General features: G+C 38.8%; 1 protein-coding gene across 4 annotated transcripts in view; it reads left to right on the top strand.

Moving 5' to 3' along the window:
- The window catches only part of tanc1b (tetratricopeptide repeat, ankyrin repeat and coiled-coil containing 1b), a gene marked incomplete at its 3' end in the record, with an annotated part of 88736 nt that overhangs the window by 25785 nt on the left and 47661 nt on the right, over positions 1-15290 (top strand). For 2 of the 4 annotated variants that reach the window (XM_079464773.1, XM_079464776.1), the window contains exons 3-4: positions 3142-3336; positions 9208-9297. In XM_079464773.1, the coding sequence (XP_079320899.1) occupies positions 3142-3336; positions 9208-9297 (285 nt within the window). The remainder of the gene's footprint in view (positions 1-3141; positions 3337-9207; positions 9298-15290) is intronic. The other 2 variants (XM_079464774.1, XM_079464775.1) reach the window with 2 other exon arrangements.

Below are 15290 nucleotides of genomic sequence, written 5' to 3'. Positions count from 1 at the left end.
AGCACTGTTGTAAATTTAACAAAGAGAAACTGCATGAATTATTCCCATATTATCTGACTGATGATACAAATTGACACACATGCACGCATGCACATACACGTTATTTGTACACAAAGGTCCTGTACAGCAACATAAGAGCCGTGATCACAAACAAGGACGTTAATTAAAGGAAACAAAACTCCCCAGTTGAGTAAAGTCAAATAAATTCGGCAGAAACAGGCAATTTTCAGGAGGTCTTTAAGTGTGACAAGCCACAATGTGAATACTAAACGCCTGTTTCTGTGTGAACAGGGCTCATCTCTCTCAAGGTTACGGTCCCTTTGTTCAGAGGGTAAAGTGTGTGTGTGAGGAGGGGAGAAACAGGGGCTGGTGGGCTATTATACTGAAGCATTTAGACGCTTTAACAATGAACATTCACATTCCTGTGATCAGATTTATTTCCCTCGCAGACAAACAGAAGACAAAGGTACATGTGAATTCACATCAGTATACACGAGGGACAGCTCACACTCATACGGGCACAAAATGAGTATTAACGTTTTTAATTCCTTTGATGTTGAATATATCCTAATATGTATGTATTCTTAAACAATGGAGGCTATTATTAATCAGATGAGGCATTAGTTCATCCAAACAGCCATTGTTGCTAAGTTGCTTCAATATATTTTTGCCAGAAGTAAAATATGTATTCATTTCAAGATCAACTTTTCTTGCAGCTTTACAACTGATCCTAAAATCAGATGCCCTTAAAGCACCTTGTATTCATGATTCCTGAAACGCAAAGGCTTAATATCGTTGATGTCCTTCTGAAACCTTATACAGTATGTTCAAATTCGCAGTTTTTCAGCGAATGGAAAATCACTGTACTTTTGAATTGATAAAACACTGTGTTGTCAAAGTTGATGAGCACTTTTTAATACTTTTAATTGGTTAGATATTTGCAAAACCCAGTGACAAACATAAAGGGTGACTGAGAATAATGATTTATGGCCAAATATCACGGAATATGGAGATACAAGGTTTCAGAAGGACAGCAGCGATTTAAAATAAACTTTTTTCTTTGTAGAAAATCTTTTTTGTTGTACACAGCGTAAACTTGGTGTGGCACTGATCTGCACCGTTCTCCCATGAGTCTGTTAGACAAGGATTGCATTCATTTATTAGATCGCTGGAATTTTCTGCAGGTTTCACACTAAATAAAACTCTCATTCTCTGACATTATATCCATAAAAATCAATCCTGGTGTAAAAGTGTCTTTATAACCGCTATCGTTACACTCCGAAGCCTTAGTAGCTGTGTCCACAGTGGTGTTTCTGCCAGCATACGGCGTGTTTCTTCCATTTGTTTCCACCAGAAACGCTGCTTTTAAAAAAAGGGCCGTTCTTTTCCACAGGCTTAGTTCTGGCGCTCAGCATTTCATAGTAACCAACTTAAAAAAACTAAGTTCAAGTGCCCACAACGGTGTTTTCAGCCGGTGCCTGGCGTTTTCGGCCACGTAAAAGCTTCTCTGTGGATCTGGAGCCTTAATCTGAGTTGGCTTGAAAAGACGTTGTAATCAGTTAAACATTGACTAGTATAATTTGTTAGACTTGATGTCATTGGACAATTGCAGGTCTACTGCATGTGGTCTGATTCGGGCCCAGGGAGCAGATGTAAGGTTGGTAAGTTTACTTTAGTGTCACTCACACTGTCTCTCTCTGTACAATTTGGTATTTTCTTGCTTTAGTCTGTGTCTTTGGCCTCCTGTGGTTGGATCATGATTCAGCCCGTCTCAGCCTTTCTATGTTGGCAGCATTTAAAGGCATCATAGGCGCCACCCTGATGCAAGGGCTGTTTAAATCCCAAATGCTCCATTGCATACAACAGCAATCCCAGAATGCATTGCAACCAGCTCAGTAAAAGCAAATCATAAAGAGAAATTCTCACTTCAAACGTTTTGATAAAAAGGCTTATTCTTGTTAGTCGAAATCCACAACTTTTCTAACTATCTCCATATCTGTTTAAACATTATTATAAGTAAGGAGATCTTTTTTATTTCTGTGTTTGCTTGAAATGACAGATCGCTCCAGATAACTTTCTAGCATAGGACACGAAGAATGCATCTCAGTGAATTTTGTTGGAGTGAATGACTTTCAGAAAAGAAGGTCTTTGACTCCTCAAATGTCAAATCTGACTTCGTCATTGTTTGGTCTGAATGAATTCAGTTTCTAAATGCTTTGAAGTTTGTCACTAGCATGGTTTTGTTTGACAAGCGTCGTTTTATTGCTGGATACTGAATGGTCATGCAACAGTTCACAATATAGCACCAGCTATATTCACCATATTACAGAATCACTTTTGTTTAATAAAATGTTGTCATTAAGCAAGCTTTGAAAGATTTAATCAAATATTCAAGAATGAAAAGGGCATAACGTTGCTTCAGAAAGAATCTCAAACTAGCAACCGCATGATGAGATGCTTAGAAATTCTTTGTTGTGAACTTGAAGGTCATCGCTCTCGTCAGAGGTCACCGTTACCGGACCCCAGTGGGTGTTGAAAGAGAGCCTGCGGCCGGGCGGAGGTGTGACTGGGGCATGCCAACTTCCTGTTTTCTGGCATTCTTCACCGTTTAACTGCCTTTTAAACACTAGCCATCTTTGTTGTGGTCTTCATCAGGGGGTGAGAGTGAGTGGGAGAGAGGAGAGAGTGGGAGAAAATGAGAAAGCAGAGGGCCTTGTTCAGAATAGCGTATAACTGTACCATACTACTCTTACTGTTGCTGCGGCATGTAGCATTATAAATCGACATATTCTTGTACTGGCACGTACTTAACTTGACATTACTAGCTCTACCAGTTTACCTACAGCAATATTTCCCAAACATTTAGCAAAGTCTTTTGCCATCCGAAAAATAAACATCTCTCTGTTCACTGCACGCCCTCTTTGTATACTTGCACACATATAGTACAGTCACAAAGTATAAAGTATTTTATATTATTATTTAACTTATATATCTTATATTGTTATAATATGTATATATTTTCTGAATATTGCTAGTTTCACAATGCTGTTTTCTAAAACTGCTCAACAATCTGTAACGTCATTAACAATGTCATTTAATGTATAATGTATACCGTGTAACTCAGATTTCTTTTTTTGTTAGCAGGAGAATTCTACCTGCTCAATGCCCAGCGAAGGTGCCCGGGTGGTGCGGTGCAAGATGCTGGCATGTACCCATCCACAGAGGAAGGCCTTAGGCACAGCCTGGCTAAAGGGGTCTCTATGTCTCTCCCGTCCTCACCTCTCCTGCCCCGTCAGACGTATGTGATGGCGGCTCGTCCTTGCAAGAAATCTCCAGGTCGGTCTTCTTTACATGACAGTGGAGTTGCTCTTTTTACTTTTGTAAATGACTAAAAACTGTAGTCGTGATGCTGCGAATTTGCCTTTTTTTAACTCTCATTTAAATTTGCTGACGTCAGCACTTTGTTGTAGCAAACAGCTGTATGTTCGAACAGGATTTTGCGTGTGTACAGGTACTTAACTCTACATTGTGTGTGTATAAACAAACTGTTGTCTGATGCTCCCCGTGTGTTAGGAACAACAGCTGAAATCTTCAAAGTGTTGTCCCAACCCGAGTGTTGTTTTCAGAGGACTTAGCACTGAGGATTGAACTCTTTTTAGTGGTCACTCTGGCATCTCCTTCACATCTGGTGTTCACATGTGTGTTGTATCAGCACCTCTCTTTGAAAGAGCTGGAACCTTTGAAGACACCGCGACATGCTTCAACCATTTTGCCCTTTGCACGTTTCTTTAGTCTGACAATTAAAGAAAGATACACGCCCAAAATGAGATCCCTCTGGATTTGAGATTCGTCAGGGAGAAAATCCTAATAAACATCGGAAACGTGGCAAACCTGCGTTTTTGTTTTGACCTTTGGAGATCTTAGATTAAATGTAACCTAGGATCTATCTACATTATCTGTAGCATGCTGTTGATTTCGGAAGAAAAAAGCTTTGACTACAAAATTCTCTTAAGAGAGTTGTACGGGAGCATTTTGTTTTAAAGCATCAATGTCAGTCGGACATGAATGTGTGAAAAGGCTTTATTGTTTGCATTTTTGTTATGTTGTGAAGACTTGTTTAGCTCTTCGGGACTACATTTCTGGTTGTCAATGTTAGTCAAGGAAGGTTTGTAGTGCTGGGCGGTATGACAATAAATCAATATAACAGTATTTTCCAGATTTATACCGTTTTCCGGTACCACATTTTTGTGCTGATTGAGAGAGGAAACACTGCAGTTGATTGACTTAAAATGCCCTTTTATACTTATATGTCATGGTGAGTATTGTATAGGTTTGTAAGTCCCACAAAAAGATGCTGTTTATAAAAAGGTGTCACTCATAAAAAAGTGAAGGAATCAGGATTCATGACAGTTGCAGTCAAAATACAGAACCGTTAAATTGTAAAAATTTCGCAAACAATTTGTAACTACACAATGTAAACAATCCCCTTCCCCATAATAACAGCAAAGTTAGACTTCTTTAACAACTGAATAGCATGCAAAGGTAAATTGCATGCATAATATTTTAGCAAATAAATAGAGAACAGCGCTCGAAGTTTTTCCTTGGAAGCACCGTGTCTATGAGGGACATGAAGACCATGCATTTGACGTCTGCTGTGTTTTACACAGTCACATTGGTTTGTTTGTTATTTATTTAAGCGCAGGATTTTCTGTGTAAACAAGGATCAGCTGTATTTTATGTCTCTTGTGCTTATTTTGTTATACTAATAACGATTTTTTCCAAAGCCCTTGATACTGTAATAATGCAAAGGGACAAAATATCGTTGTGTGTAGGGTGGTGTAAACGTTATGCCTTAAAATTACTCTATACAACCTGGGCATTAAATAAAAGCTGTACTATAGCTTTGTGATTTTTTTTGTCATTATTTATTAATGATCTTCCCCTCTCGCTCAATATTGTGTGTTTTATGTTGTGGTCACATGTCATGAGATCCAATAGATTTGGAGCTAATAACAAAATCTGGCACAATGTGCATACAAGTGCCATTTTTATGAAAACATGATTGGAGATGAGGTTCGTGAGGTCTAGTGAAAAGGAAGATTGTTATTGAAAATTGAATAAGGGACTTCTGTTCTTGACACAATGCTTCAATTGACCTTTTTCATGAGACTAGTGCTGTTCTCCATCCTTTTTGGAGCATCTCAAAATGTTGTGTAGGAAAACAACAACTTCTGCCTAACATCTGCTGTTGTGTTCATGGAAGGAAACAAAAGCATATGTGAAAATAACAAGACAAGAGCGAATAAAGACAGAATTTCAAGTATTGGCTGAACTTTTTCTCTGGAAGCTTCTCTCATTTCTCACAGTGTCTGTGTGGGGTGGTGAGCAGATTTTCACAAAAAGGTGTTGAAAACAGTATCTGTCAGTTCACACAGAGAGCTCTTCCTCAGAGCAGATTCCTGTCTGCCGCTGGGTGAACAGAGCGGTGATACGGGACGATGCTGTGAGAGTCTGCCGGAGTTAGATTTCCTGATACTGGCCTCAGGACTCTCCCTTGCATTACTCACTTTTGATTTGTCACTGCAGATGTCATCTAAAATGTGGATAAATAATGTGGAGCTTTATTAAGCTCATTCCTGTTGCTCATTTCCTCACAGTTGATGTAGTAACATTGAACTGGTTTCATCTAAACAGCTGCTACTAGCCCGCAGTCACTGGTTCTTCTAAATCTCCATATGTTATGTGGTTCGGTCATCAAAAGACAGACACGCACAACATATTTCCTGTGGTGATGGTGTCATTGCTTTAATTTGGGGTTATTGCCTCATCCCCATTGACTCCTCACTGACCTCTACTGGAAAGTTAAGGTAATAATTTCCATCCCAGCGTGTTGAACCTTCTAAAGTTCACACTGAGTTCCCCAAACGTTTCCATGAGTTTCAGTGTCAGTACCGTTTAGGATGGTTTATCTTTTGCCACATATCTACTGTTGTAGGAAGATAGATTGTGTTGGATTCCACTGTCTACTACAGGTTAAAATAATCGCTAGCAAAGCAGTGTAGCGTGTTTGAGCTGGATAGTGTTAGCAGATGTTGAGCAAATCCTCAGAGAGATGATGGGGGATGAGATGTCTTTATCAGGAAGCCTTTGCTTTTACAGTTTACTTGAATATTCCAGCGCGTTTGTTCTACTGTCGACACATTGCTAATTTATAAAAGTGTGTGATGTGTGTAATTAGGTATCCCAGAAATGTTTGTCTGATATTGCAGTCACATCCCACAATTCTTTGCAATTGTATCGTCCATCCTTAAATGAAGTGTGAAGGCTGGTCCGAATGTGTTTCTTTCTTGTGATGCTTAGGCCTGGGCAATTTATCAAATAATCGCAATATACAGACATGGATTTGTGTTTCAAATCAGGATTTCTAGATGTATTTTGGCCTTTCCAGCACAGTGTTTGTTGTATTTCAACAAAATCATCCTCACAGCAGGACATGAAAACTGTGAGAAAAATTGAGTTAAAAGGGAAACTTGTTTTCTTTGTAGTATTTTATGTCTGAAAAAATACATAGAAATATAATTTTTATTACATTATTTGTCCCAACTTTCAATGTAGTTTACAGAATTAAACAAAAACTAAAATTTGGTCTGTATTTGCAATCATTTCCCTGGCGATTCAATATGATATGTTGTTAATGCCACAGTAAATTGTCAAAAGTGGTGTTAGAGTCGATAAGATTAATTAGCTTCCAAATACCAATTGTGGATGGATAAGCTGTTTTATGGTGTATGTTAATACAAATAAAAGTCGACTAAAAAACTAGTAAAAATCTGTCTGGCATTTAAAAGTTCCCTCAGGCACTCCGATGTTCACACGTAAACCATCTGTGTGGCTGTTAGCTGTGTGTTCTTAGCATGTTATGTGTGTTCATGCATATTTAGAGACTCGTCCGGTAATGCATGACCATCTGTCTCAGCACAATGACATAGAGAGACGAACCATCAAAGATCTTTGAGAGCCGTGTCAGGAAGGATTTCTTGAAGGATTGGTGGAAGCTCAGAGCAGTTTTACATGACACAAGATTTATTACTGCACAGAATATCATTAAGTGTATCATCTCATACGTGTCATTACAGGTTTACATTAGGTGTTTGAGTCATGTTCGAGAACTCAGTACTTTAGTCCTTCACCGAGCAATTGCAAACTTTAGTGTTTTGTTAAATCGTGTTGAATTTCTTGTAACAGTACTGGAGAACGGTAACGCCACGTGTGGGGTTTGTATGTGCCAGACTGATAAAACAACCTCCCTCTTCAGTATTTCACATCTCATGCCATGAAGCCTGATGCTGCACGCAGACAGGTACAGCCTTTCTGCTGTAAGTTTTTCTATGAAGAAGATCATGTGTCTGGAGAGAAAGACTCACTGCACAGTGCTCCAGGTAAACATCCCAGTCATGTTGCTCACAGAGAAATAGATTTGTAGTGAAAATGTGTACAGACCTGCTGTAAGTGAATCCATGAAAGGTCTTGATCAAGCTGATCAGATCGCTCTGACTGGACAGGAGGTCCTCGCGCGCGCGTGACATTCAGTGACGACTAACTCGATGTGTAACGTTTAATTAAGCATCGAAGTACACAACACATGTAAATATTTGATCATGTTTGGATACTTATGAAGTATTAAATGAAGTGAAGTGTGTTTACAATCAACATTTTTCTCGCTGTGTCCACCATCTGGTGCTGCCTCAGATCTGGCCAGAAGAAGGTGTTTTAGAAGGCAGCACACAGTGTAGTTTATGAAGGCTGCAGGGAGTGTGTGATGCCCTCTGTTGTTGCTTATGTATGCAGGTTTTGGAGCAGGGCGATTGTTGTTTTTCATCTCTCTCTTTCACTCTGTCTCTCTCTCCTTCTGCCTGTGATTAATATTCTCTTGCTCTTTATTTGCATGCACCTTAGATCTACAGAGCAGACCTCAAACTGCGATAATACCGGATTTTCCTCCCCACAGGAGAGCTGAAACTCATGCATTTTAAACACAGCTGTGTGTGTGTGTGTGTGTGTGTTCCCGTGCCTGTGTACGTGTGTGTGTCTGTTTGTGTGTGTTCCCATGTTTGTGCGTAAAAATATTGTATGGTCAAACCGGGAGATTCAAATGTTTTGCGGTATATGTGATTGTTTATGGTTTATCACACACACAGAAGGTCAGATTGATGGATTAAATCCATTGCATTTCACTGCAGGTGTCTATAGATGGCAGTGTAGCTCAAACAGAGCAGACAATGAGAGCTGACAAGATGTGTGGATCAGGATCTGAACACAGTAGCACAGCTGCAACGTACCAGATATTAACTGTGGATGTTGAAAAAACGACCAGGAACGACAGAAATAGCATGCTTAAGCTATAATACATATGTATGTTGAGAAACTGAAGTCAACCAGAACTGATTTACTGTGTCGTATGTACTTTGAATTTGCATAATTTTTCATTGCTTTCCTTTTTATTACTCTAAAGCTGCTTTGTAGAAATCTTTATCTTATAAATGGCGATATGACATATAATGTTTTCATTAAACATCACTCTTGGTAAACTGCAATATCGTAGTAAAAAGAATCTCTTTATACATAAACTCTTTACTCTGACTTTATTTGGTCAGATCATACGCCGGCTGCTGAGGTCTTTGATCTCACTAGTGTTTTCCAGGATAAACAGAGGTACAGATTGAAAGCTACAAGCTGTTGAGGTGAATTTGAACGTTGTTTTTATTTCATCAACTCAAAGTTGAATTTGGCCCCTGAGCATCGCGTAACCTTCAGCATTCTTTGTGTCAGAAAATCGTGCCATTGATCTTGTATGGTGCATTCACACAGGAGGAGTTCCCGCAGTGATATCTAGCAATGATAGTGATGGATTGAAAGAGAATGCTGTGCAAGATTGAGAACAAGGACAGTGAGAGAAACACGCGGTATCAGACAGTGATCTCAAACTCGGCTCTGTGCTTCTAAATAGCAAATTGCAGCGGTTTCCTGTTGTAGTTTACATTCCCGAGCTGCTGGTGTTTTTTTGACGCAGTCAGACGAGCCTTCCATCAGCGGTGTGTTGTGAGGCCATCGCCGGTCAACCGCTGGGTCTTTTGTTTCATGTCTGTGAGACGCTTGTGACCCGCAGTGGTTGATGATACATCTCTCTTCTTGTCTCCTGATCTAAAGGACCTGTTAGAAAGGCGAAGTATGTGGAGAGTCCACGTGTTCCAGGAGATGCCATCACATCGCTGAGGAAAGTGGCCGACGCCACAGCCGGTGAGTGCCGTTGTGCTTTTCAGGAATCTTTTAACAAAATCATTTCTTTACTTACGGTGAGGGCGGAATTTAATAATCAGGGTTCCCCTGGTCATGTGAAATGCTGAAAATATGGCGGATTTGTAACTTCCTGGCATAGCAAAGTTATTTATAAAAGTATTTTTTCACAAACCCGTTTGTGGGAACCTTGTGTTGTGCTCCAAGGTCACTAAGATAAATTGCTTTTTTTATTTGCCTGGGACTTTGTGATTTAATGTTCGGACTTTAAAGAATGTCTTCTTTTTAGTTTAATGAGTGTGTAATCACAGCTGAAAATACATACATTTATTCACTGAATGCATTTTAAATTGAGATAATTGTGTGTGCTTGCGTGCGTGTGACCTTGTTTATATATCCCGGTGGGGATCTAAACCTGAATACACAGCAAATCATGGTCAAGGTTTAAGGGATCAAATATATACGGTTTGTGTGGTATAACTATCTTTACACCTATGGATTGTCCCCGCAGAGATTTCTGTGTTTGTACTAATCGGAGCATATATTTATCTTTGGCTACACATCGCTGGACCCAGATGGTTTGTGTGTGTGTGTGTGTGTGTGTGTGTGTGTGTGTGTCTGTGTGTGAGATAGAGAGAGAAATCAGAACTTTCCTAACAACTGTGATGGCAGGTTGGCGCCTGTAGAATGCCAGCTGTCCACATCAGGGTATCACTCTGGTCATGTGATGTCATCAAAAGGCGTCTACGCTGCTCTGAGATGACTGCCACGGCAGCAATGACAGTATTATTTATATATGTTTGTAGATGTACAACTGTAACAAGCTGATTACAAGATTTAAAGAGATGTTTGGTATGTTGTGTTTATTGCAGAGGGATACAATATCTCATGAATCGTCTGTAGTCTGCACACTGCACACTACTTACTTTTGAAAACTAGCAAATTTGCATTTGTCTTGGTGAAGTTGATACTTGATGTTGAAATTCTCGAGTCTATGGGAATATGGGTCTGGTGGGCATTTTGAAGTGCAGCCAAATATAACCTGCCCTGGATTTTCACCCCGTATTTTTACTGCATGTCTGTCATATCTCACTGACACACCCCAGTGATCCCAACATCACCTCCAAACACACACATTAGGGTCAACACTGTTTACATGTGGAGTCCGCCACACGTTATTTTAACCCCGAGATAGTTTATAGATAGCATCTTACACACATTCCTGCAGGCTCTGGTTGCAGGTCGGCATGAAGACATTTCTGTAACAAATGTATGTAAACGCAACCAAAAGATCCGAATGACCAAGAAGTTATCGAATGCATTGTTCAAAACGCTTGAAATGTTCATTTCATATATTTTCTTATTAATTGTGCGTAATGCATACTTTCTATAACCTGTATACAAATATTTAAGTCGGACTACGTCATCTTTTTACACAAATACGTTTTTAAACGGCAGGTCTCTGCGAACACGGGTACAGCTGCTTCTCCCAACATTAACGCAAGGAGAGCAGTGGGACGCCAAACAGCTCACGGCATTCCCAAGCCTTTTCAGATTTGAGAATGTGAAGGCTCTCTCCGTCTCCATAAATACCTGTTCTCACGCCTCATCTCTGAAACATTTGGTGAAAGTATGGAAAGGGAAAAACAAACAGTGTTACATGGAATTAGTCAGCGGGCTTCACTGATTACATTAATAATGCATTATTAAGCTCAGTTTGTGTGGAGATGATAATGATGGTTAATTACTCACTTTTGCCGATAGACTTTTGAAGCTTTTTGACACGGCTTAGTCAAGTTAAAAGAGTCGTGGGCGTTCAGAAGGATTGTGTGCTAAAGTTTCTTTGGAATCTCAGATGAAATATGGCCTTGTGCTTTGCAAATGTGTTGCTTTGATATTTTGGATCTACGCAACAGTTTATCGGTTTAAAGCCGAAACGATTCCTCGAGTAATTCGAATACAAAAAATCATCGAGGCAAATTGTTTTGTAATCCATTTAACTACAGTACACACGGAGCACTGCGTTTCCCCATGGACCATTATTACATTTTAAAGGGGTCTCAAGTCTCGCGCATTCACCGTGAGACACACGCATTTTAGTCTGTTCACACGCTCGCACGTATTTCTCATGCTGATAAATAAGTGATAGCTTATTGAAAGGGTGAACTGCTATTTTACTTAGTTTTAACCTAATTTTGCGAGTGAAACCTTTTTTCCGGATGCATCGAGTCCATAAAACTATAGATGCTGACTTGTGGATTCTGAATCCTGTTATTTACACATGCCATCTGTCTGTTCTGCGTGTCTGAGTAAATTAAGCGTTATGCTCATGAATTTGTCTGGGCTGTATAAGGACACGAACGTCATCTCCACAGTTCCTCTGAGAGTTTATTTCACAAACATTTTATTGTTTGAGTGAAGAAACAGACACACTATAAAATAAGCGTCTTCCAACAACCTGCTAAAATAAAGTCTGGTTAACTACAGTATTTAATAGTAGAAAATAAATTAACAAACTAATTTAGATAAGCTAAATGCATCATGCATAAACTGAAGTTGTATATATTTGTATATTTAGTATTGCTCTATAAATAAAGAAAATGTACTTACTGTCCGAATAACCGATTAATCGGTAGAATACTCGACTACTAAAATAATCGATAGCTGCAGCACTATTACAGTTGCTCTAATGACATTTCAGAACACCTTAGCGACCGCATAACCACACCCTGACAACCAAGGGCAAGCACCACTCACATTGTCTTTAAAAATGTTAAAATAGACTAAAGTAGATGTTTCTACCATTACCTTCTATTATACTAGTCACGGTTCCTCACTCAGAAGTCTGTTTGTCACACGTATACATCCTCAAACCTCAGGCTTTTTAACGTCAATCTTTCAGACACGTTTATTACAAGTTTAAACACATAAAAATGATATTAGAATTGTGCTTAATGCACTTGTTTCGACAGCTTAACTTCAGCTCATGTTTGTCTGATGGAAGACAAACACACTGAGGTCACTTTACTCCTCACTTCCTGGCAGACAGGAAATGCACGAGGTGCAATGTGGCACACGTTTCCCAGTAGCAGCTGCTTGTTATGGTCTGAAAGAAAGTTTGGGTCACATTGGTCCCTTCATATCGGAGTTGAAACCTAATTTCATTTCAGGATATTGGTCTCTTGTGTGGTCTGCTGGAAAGAAATAGAGGGAGTTCACAGAAAAGCGTAATATCTGATGAAGGACGTAAATGTTGTTTACAGAGTTGTGATTGCCTCTCGAGATCTCTAACCCAAATGTCTGGGCCTTGATGAGATTCTTCAAAAACTAAGTTTACTATTGCAAGGCACATTAGCCCCTGCTTCCCAGGTAAACTGTGTCAGTTCTTTATAAAAGGTCTGGAAAATCTGACAATGACCCTTAGATGATGTCATATTTGGGTAAGAACTTTAGATTTGTTCTTAAACACCCTGGACTTTAAGTTTTACTCGTTTTTAAAGTCTCACATTTATGGTTGATTTGAAAATAGTTTCCATGGCTTGTTTCAGTTTAATTCGCAGTAGAATTGTCTTAACAAGCTGTGTGGATTCAACCTGAAAACAATTCAGAAGTAGGACATCTATTGATGTGAGAGGTCTTAAAGAAACAGTTCACTATAAGTTCACCTTTTTTTTCTTGATAGAGGGATTTCTGGCAACACTTATTCAACTTTTTCTTTATCGATGTCTTCTTTAGGAAGCTTGAGTTTCTGACTTGACGCGTCGCCATAGAGATAATGCTGAGTACTTTACTTCGAGGACATATTAAGGTCTTATTTCATACTAAAATCTGACTGAAATGTATTTGCATTCTTTCCGATTTTTAATAAAATATTTAATCTTTAAATTAGTTTCTATTGTATTTCCCATTACACTTCTAAACCATTCTGATAATATACAAATGCACAAAATAGAAGAATCGTTGATGTTTCACATCATCTGTTCATCTTTTATTTGGTTTAGACTTTTTGAGCTTAATTGTCAGAAAACGACACCATGAAACGGGCTCTATTTTGTTGAATCAATTATAAAATATAATTCCATAAATGATCGGCCATATCTATATCAGCCGATAAATGCTTTCTGTCTAGTAGTCTAGTGGCTATTAAGTACATTTTTCTGGGTTTGCTTGGGAAGAACATCTATAATTTGTTTGTGAAATATAAAAAAAATACCAGAAAAAAGAGAACTAACGGTTACCTTGTTTTCTGCAGTGAATGTTTTCATATAAAAGCATTTGTCCACCTTTTGCCATTTGTTTCAGTCTTAGGAAATGTTATATTAATATCTAGATACTGTATATCGGCCAGTACATCGGTTATCGACTTCCAAATGTTAAAGAATCATCGGTTATCGTTATTGGTCAAAATGTACATATCGGTGCCTCCCTACTTTTAATATTGAGGTGAAATGTGACCATGTTCTTGACAGGTTTGTGAGATTCAGCCACTTTGTATGCACATACTTCTCTTAAACATGGGAAAATAAGAATATAAATACCATGTGTGATTATTGTCAATGATGTGATTCTGTTTCAGTCATAAGTATCAACCGGACCCCTTTTCACTGGACTGTGTTTGGTTTTATTCCCTGGAGACACTGCATGAGAAACATATGAGATTCGATGATGTCAAAACAGCGATATCTGATCTGTACCACTCAACACATTCATTAGTGAGGGATTAGATTATATACACAAATATTTTGCCTGCCGGAGAATCGTGACTGTATTGATAGGATTAAGTGCTTTGATAATGGAATACTGTATGCACCATTGATATTTGAGTTAGAAAGAAAGAGCGTGTGTGTTAGAGATTTTACTATAGTCAAATAAACTACTGTAAAGCAACATGACAGGTAGGGTATTGCTCTCTTGAACAGCAGTTAAAGCTGAAGGATATTCAATAAAAAATCTAGTTTATTAAAAATATCAATTGTAACAAATATCCTATTTATTCCTTCACAATTGCTTCCTGTTATGTTAATATGTAATCTCGGATCTGTACAAGAGGATGTTGGGGGTCTCTCCCTGTAGTGCAGTTATAAGTCTGATGTGGATCATTTTGGTTTGTGCCTGCCTGCATTGTCGTATTCCCCGAGGCCACAACTGGTACCTGCTCACTCTCTCACACAAAGCTACTATATTTAGTTCTGCCCTCTCGAATCCCGCTGTGGATTAAAGCATGTTTTTTTTTACTGTTACGTCCTTGTGTCATTGGGTGGTCTGTGTTATTAATGATAAACAATAGCTGAGTCTCAAGTGTTTGTGGATTATATTATGTGTTTGAGAATTATACCAGGTCACAATAAATCAAATGGTGAAGGTTAGATGAGTGCTGTCACCATACACCCTCATGTCGTCCCACCTCATATTGTTGTGAGTTTGTGACGGAAGTTCTAGTTCAGTATTTAGTCCTCCTGATGTCCTTAACATCATCAAGATGGAGTTGGCGATACGGACAAATGTCACATGGATGAAATGAAACCAAGTCAGGTTAGCTGTGATCCTCACGGATGGAGAAAGAACGAGAAACAGTTTCCCATTTGTTGTGATGTCATTTAGATTTTTGGCCCTCCTGAAGGCTGACTTACTGATCGCCTTATAAAATGTAAATGTTTAGGTCTGTCATGGTTATGTGGGTTTCTGATAGATGAGCCCACTTTATCTCCCAAGATTCCCTGCAGTTGTTTTGAGAGTTCTGCCTGGAAGTAAAGGCCATTCTCTATAGAGCTTCATTAATCCAAATAAAACACACACACACACACACACACTGATGTCCATTAGTAAAACGTAAGACTTCAACCTTATTCACTGCTTCATGAAGAATGGTAATGTCCACTCAGCCTTTAATAAAGCTGAGAAGCCTAATTTTTCTTATTTTTAAACATGGCTTCATTAAGTCTATATATATATCCACATAAGTCTTGCATTGCCCGATGTTCAGACTAATGGCAGAA

Source organism: Barbatula barbatula (genome assembly GCF_947034865.1).
Source record: "Barbatula barbatula genome assembly, chromosome: 9".
Classification (NCBI taxonomy): Eukaryota; Metazoa; Chordata; class Actinopteri; order Cypriniformes; family Nemacheilidae; genus Barbatula; species Barbatula barbatula.
The sequence above is the reverse complement of the archived record's forward strand: the minus strand, read 5'-3'. Positions and strand labels throughout refer to the sequence as shown.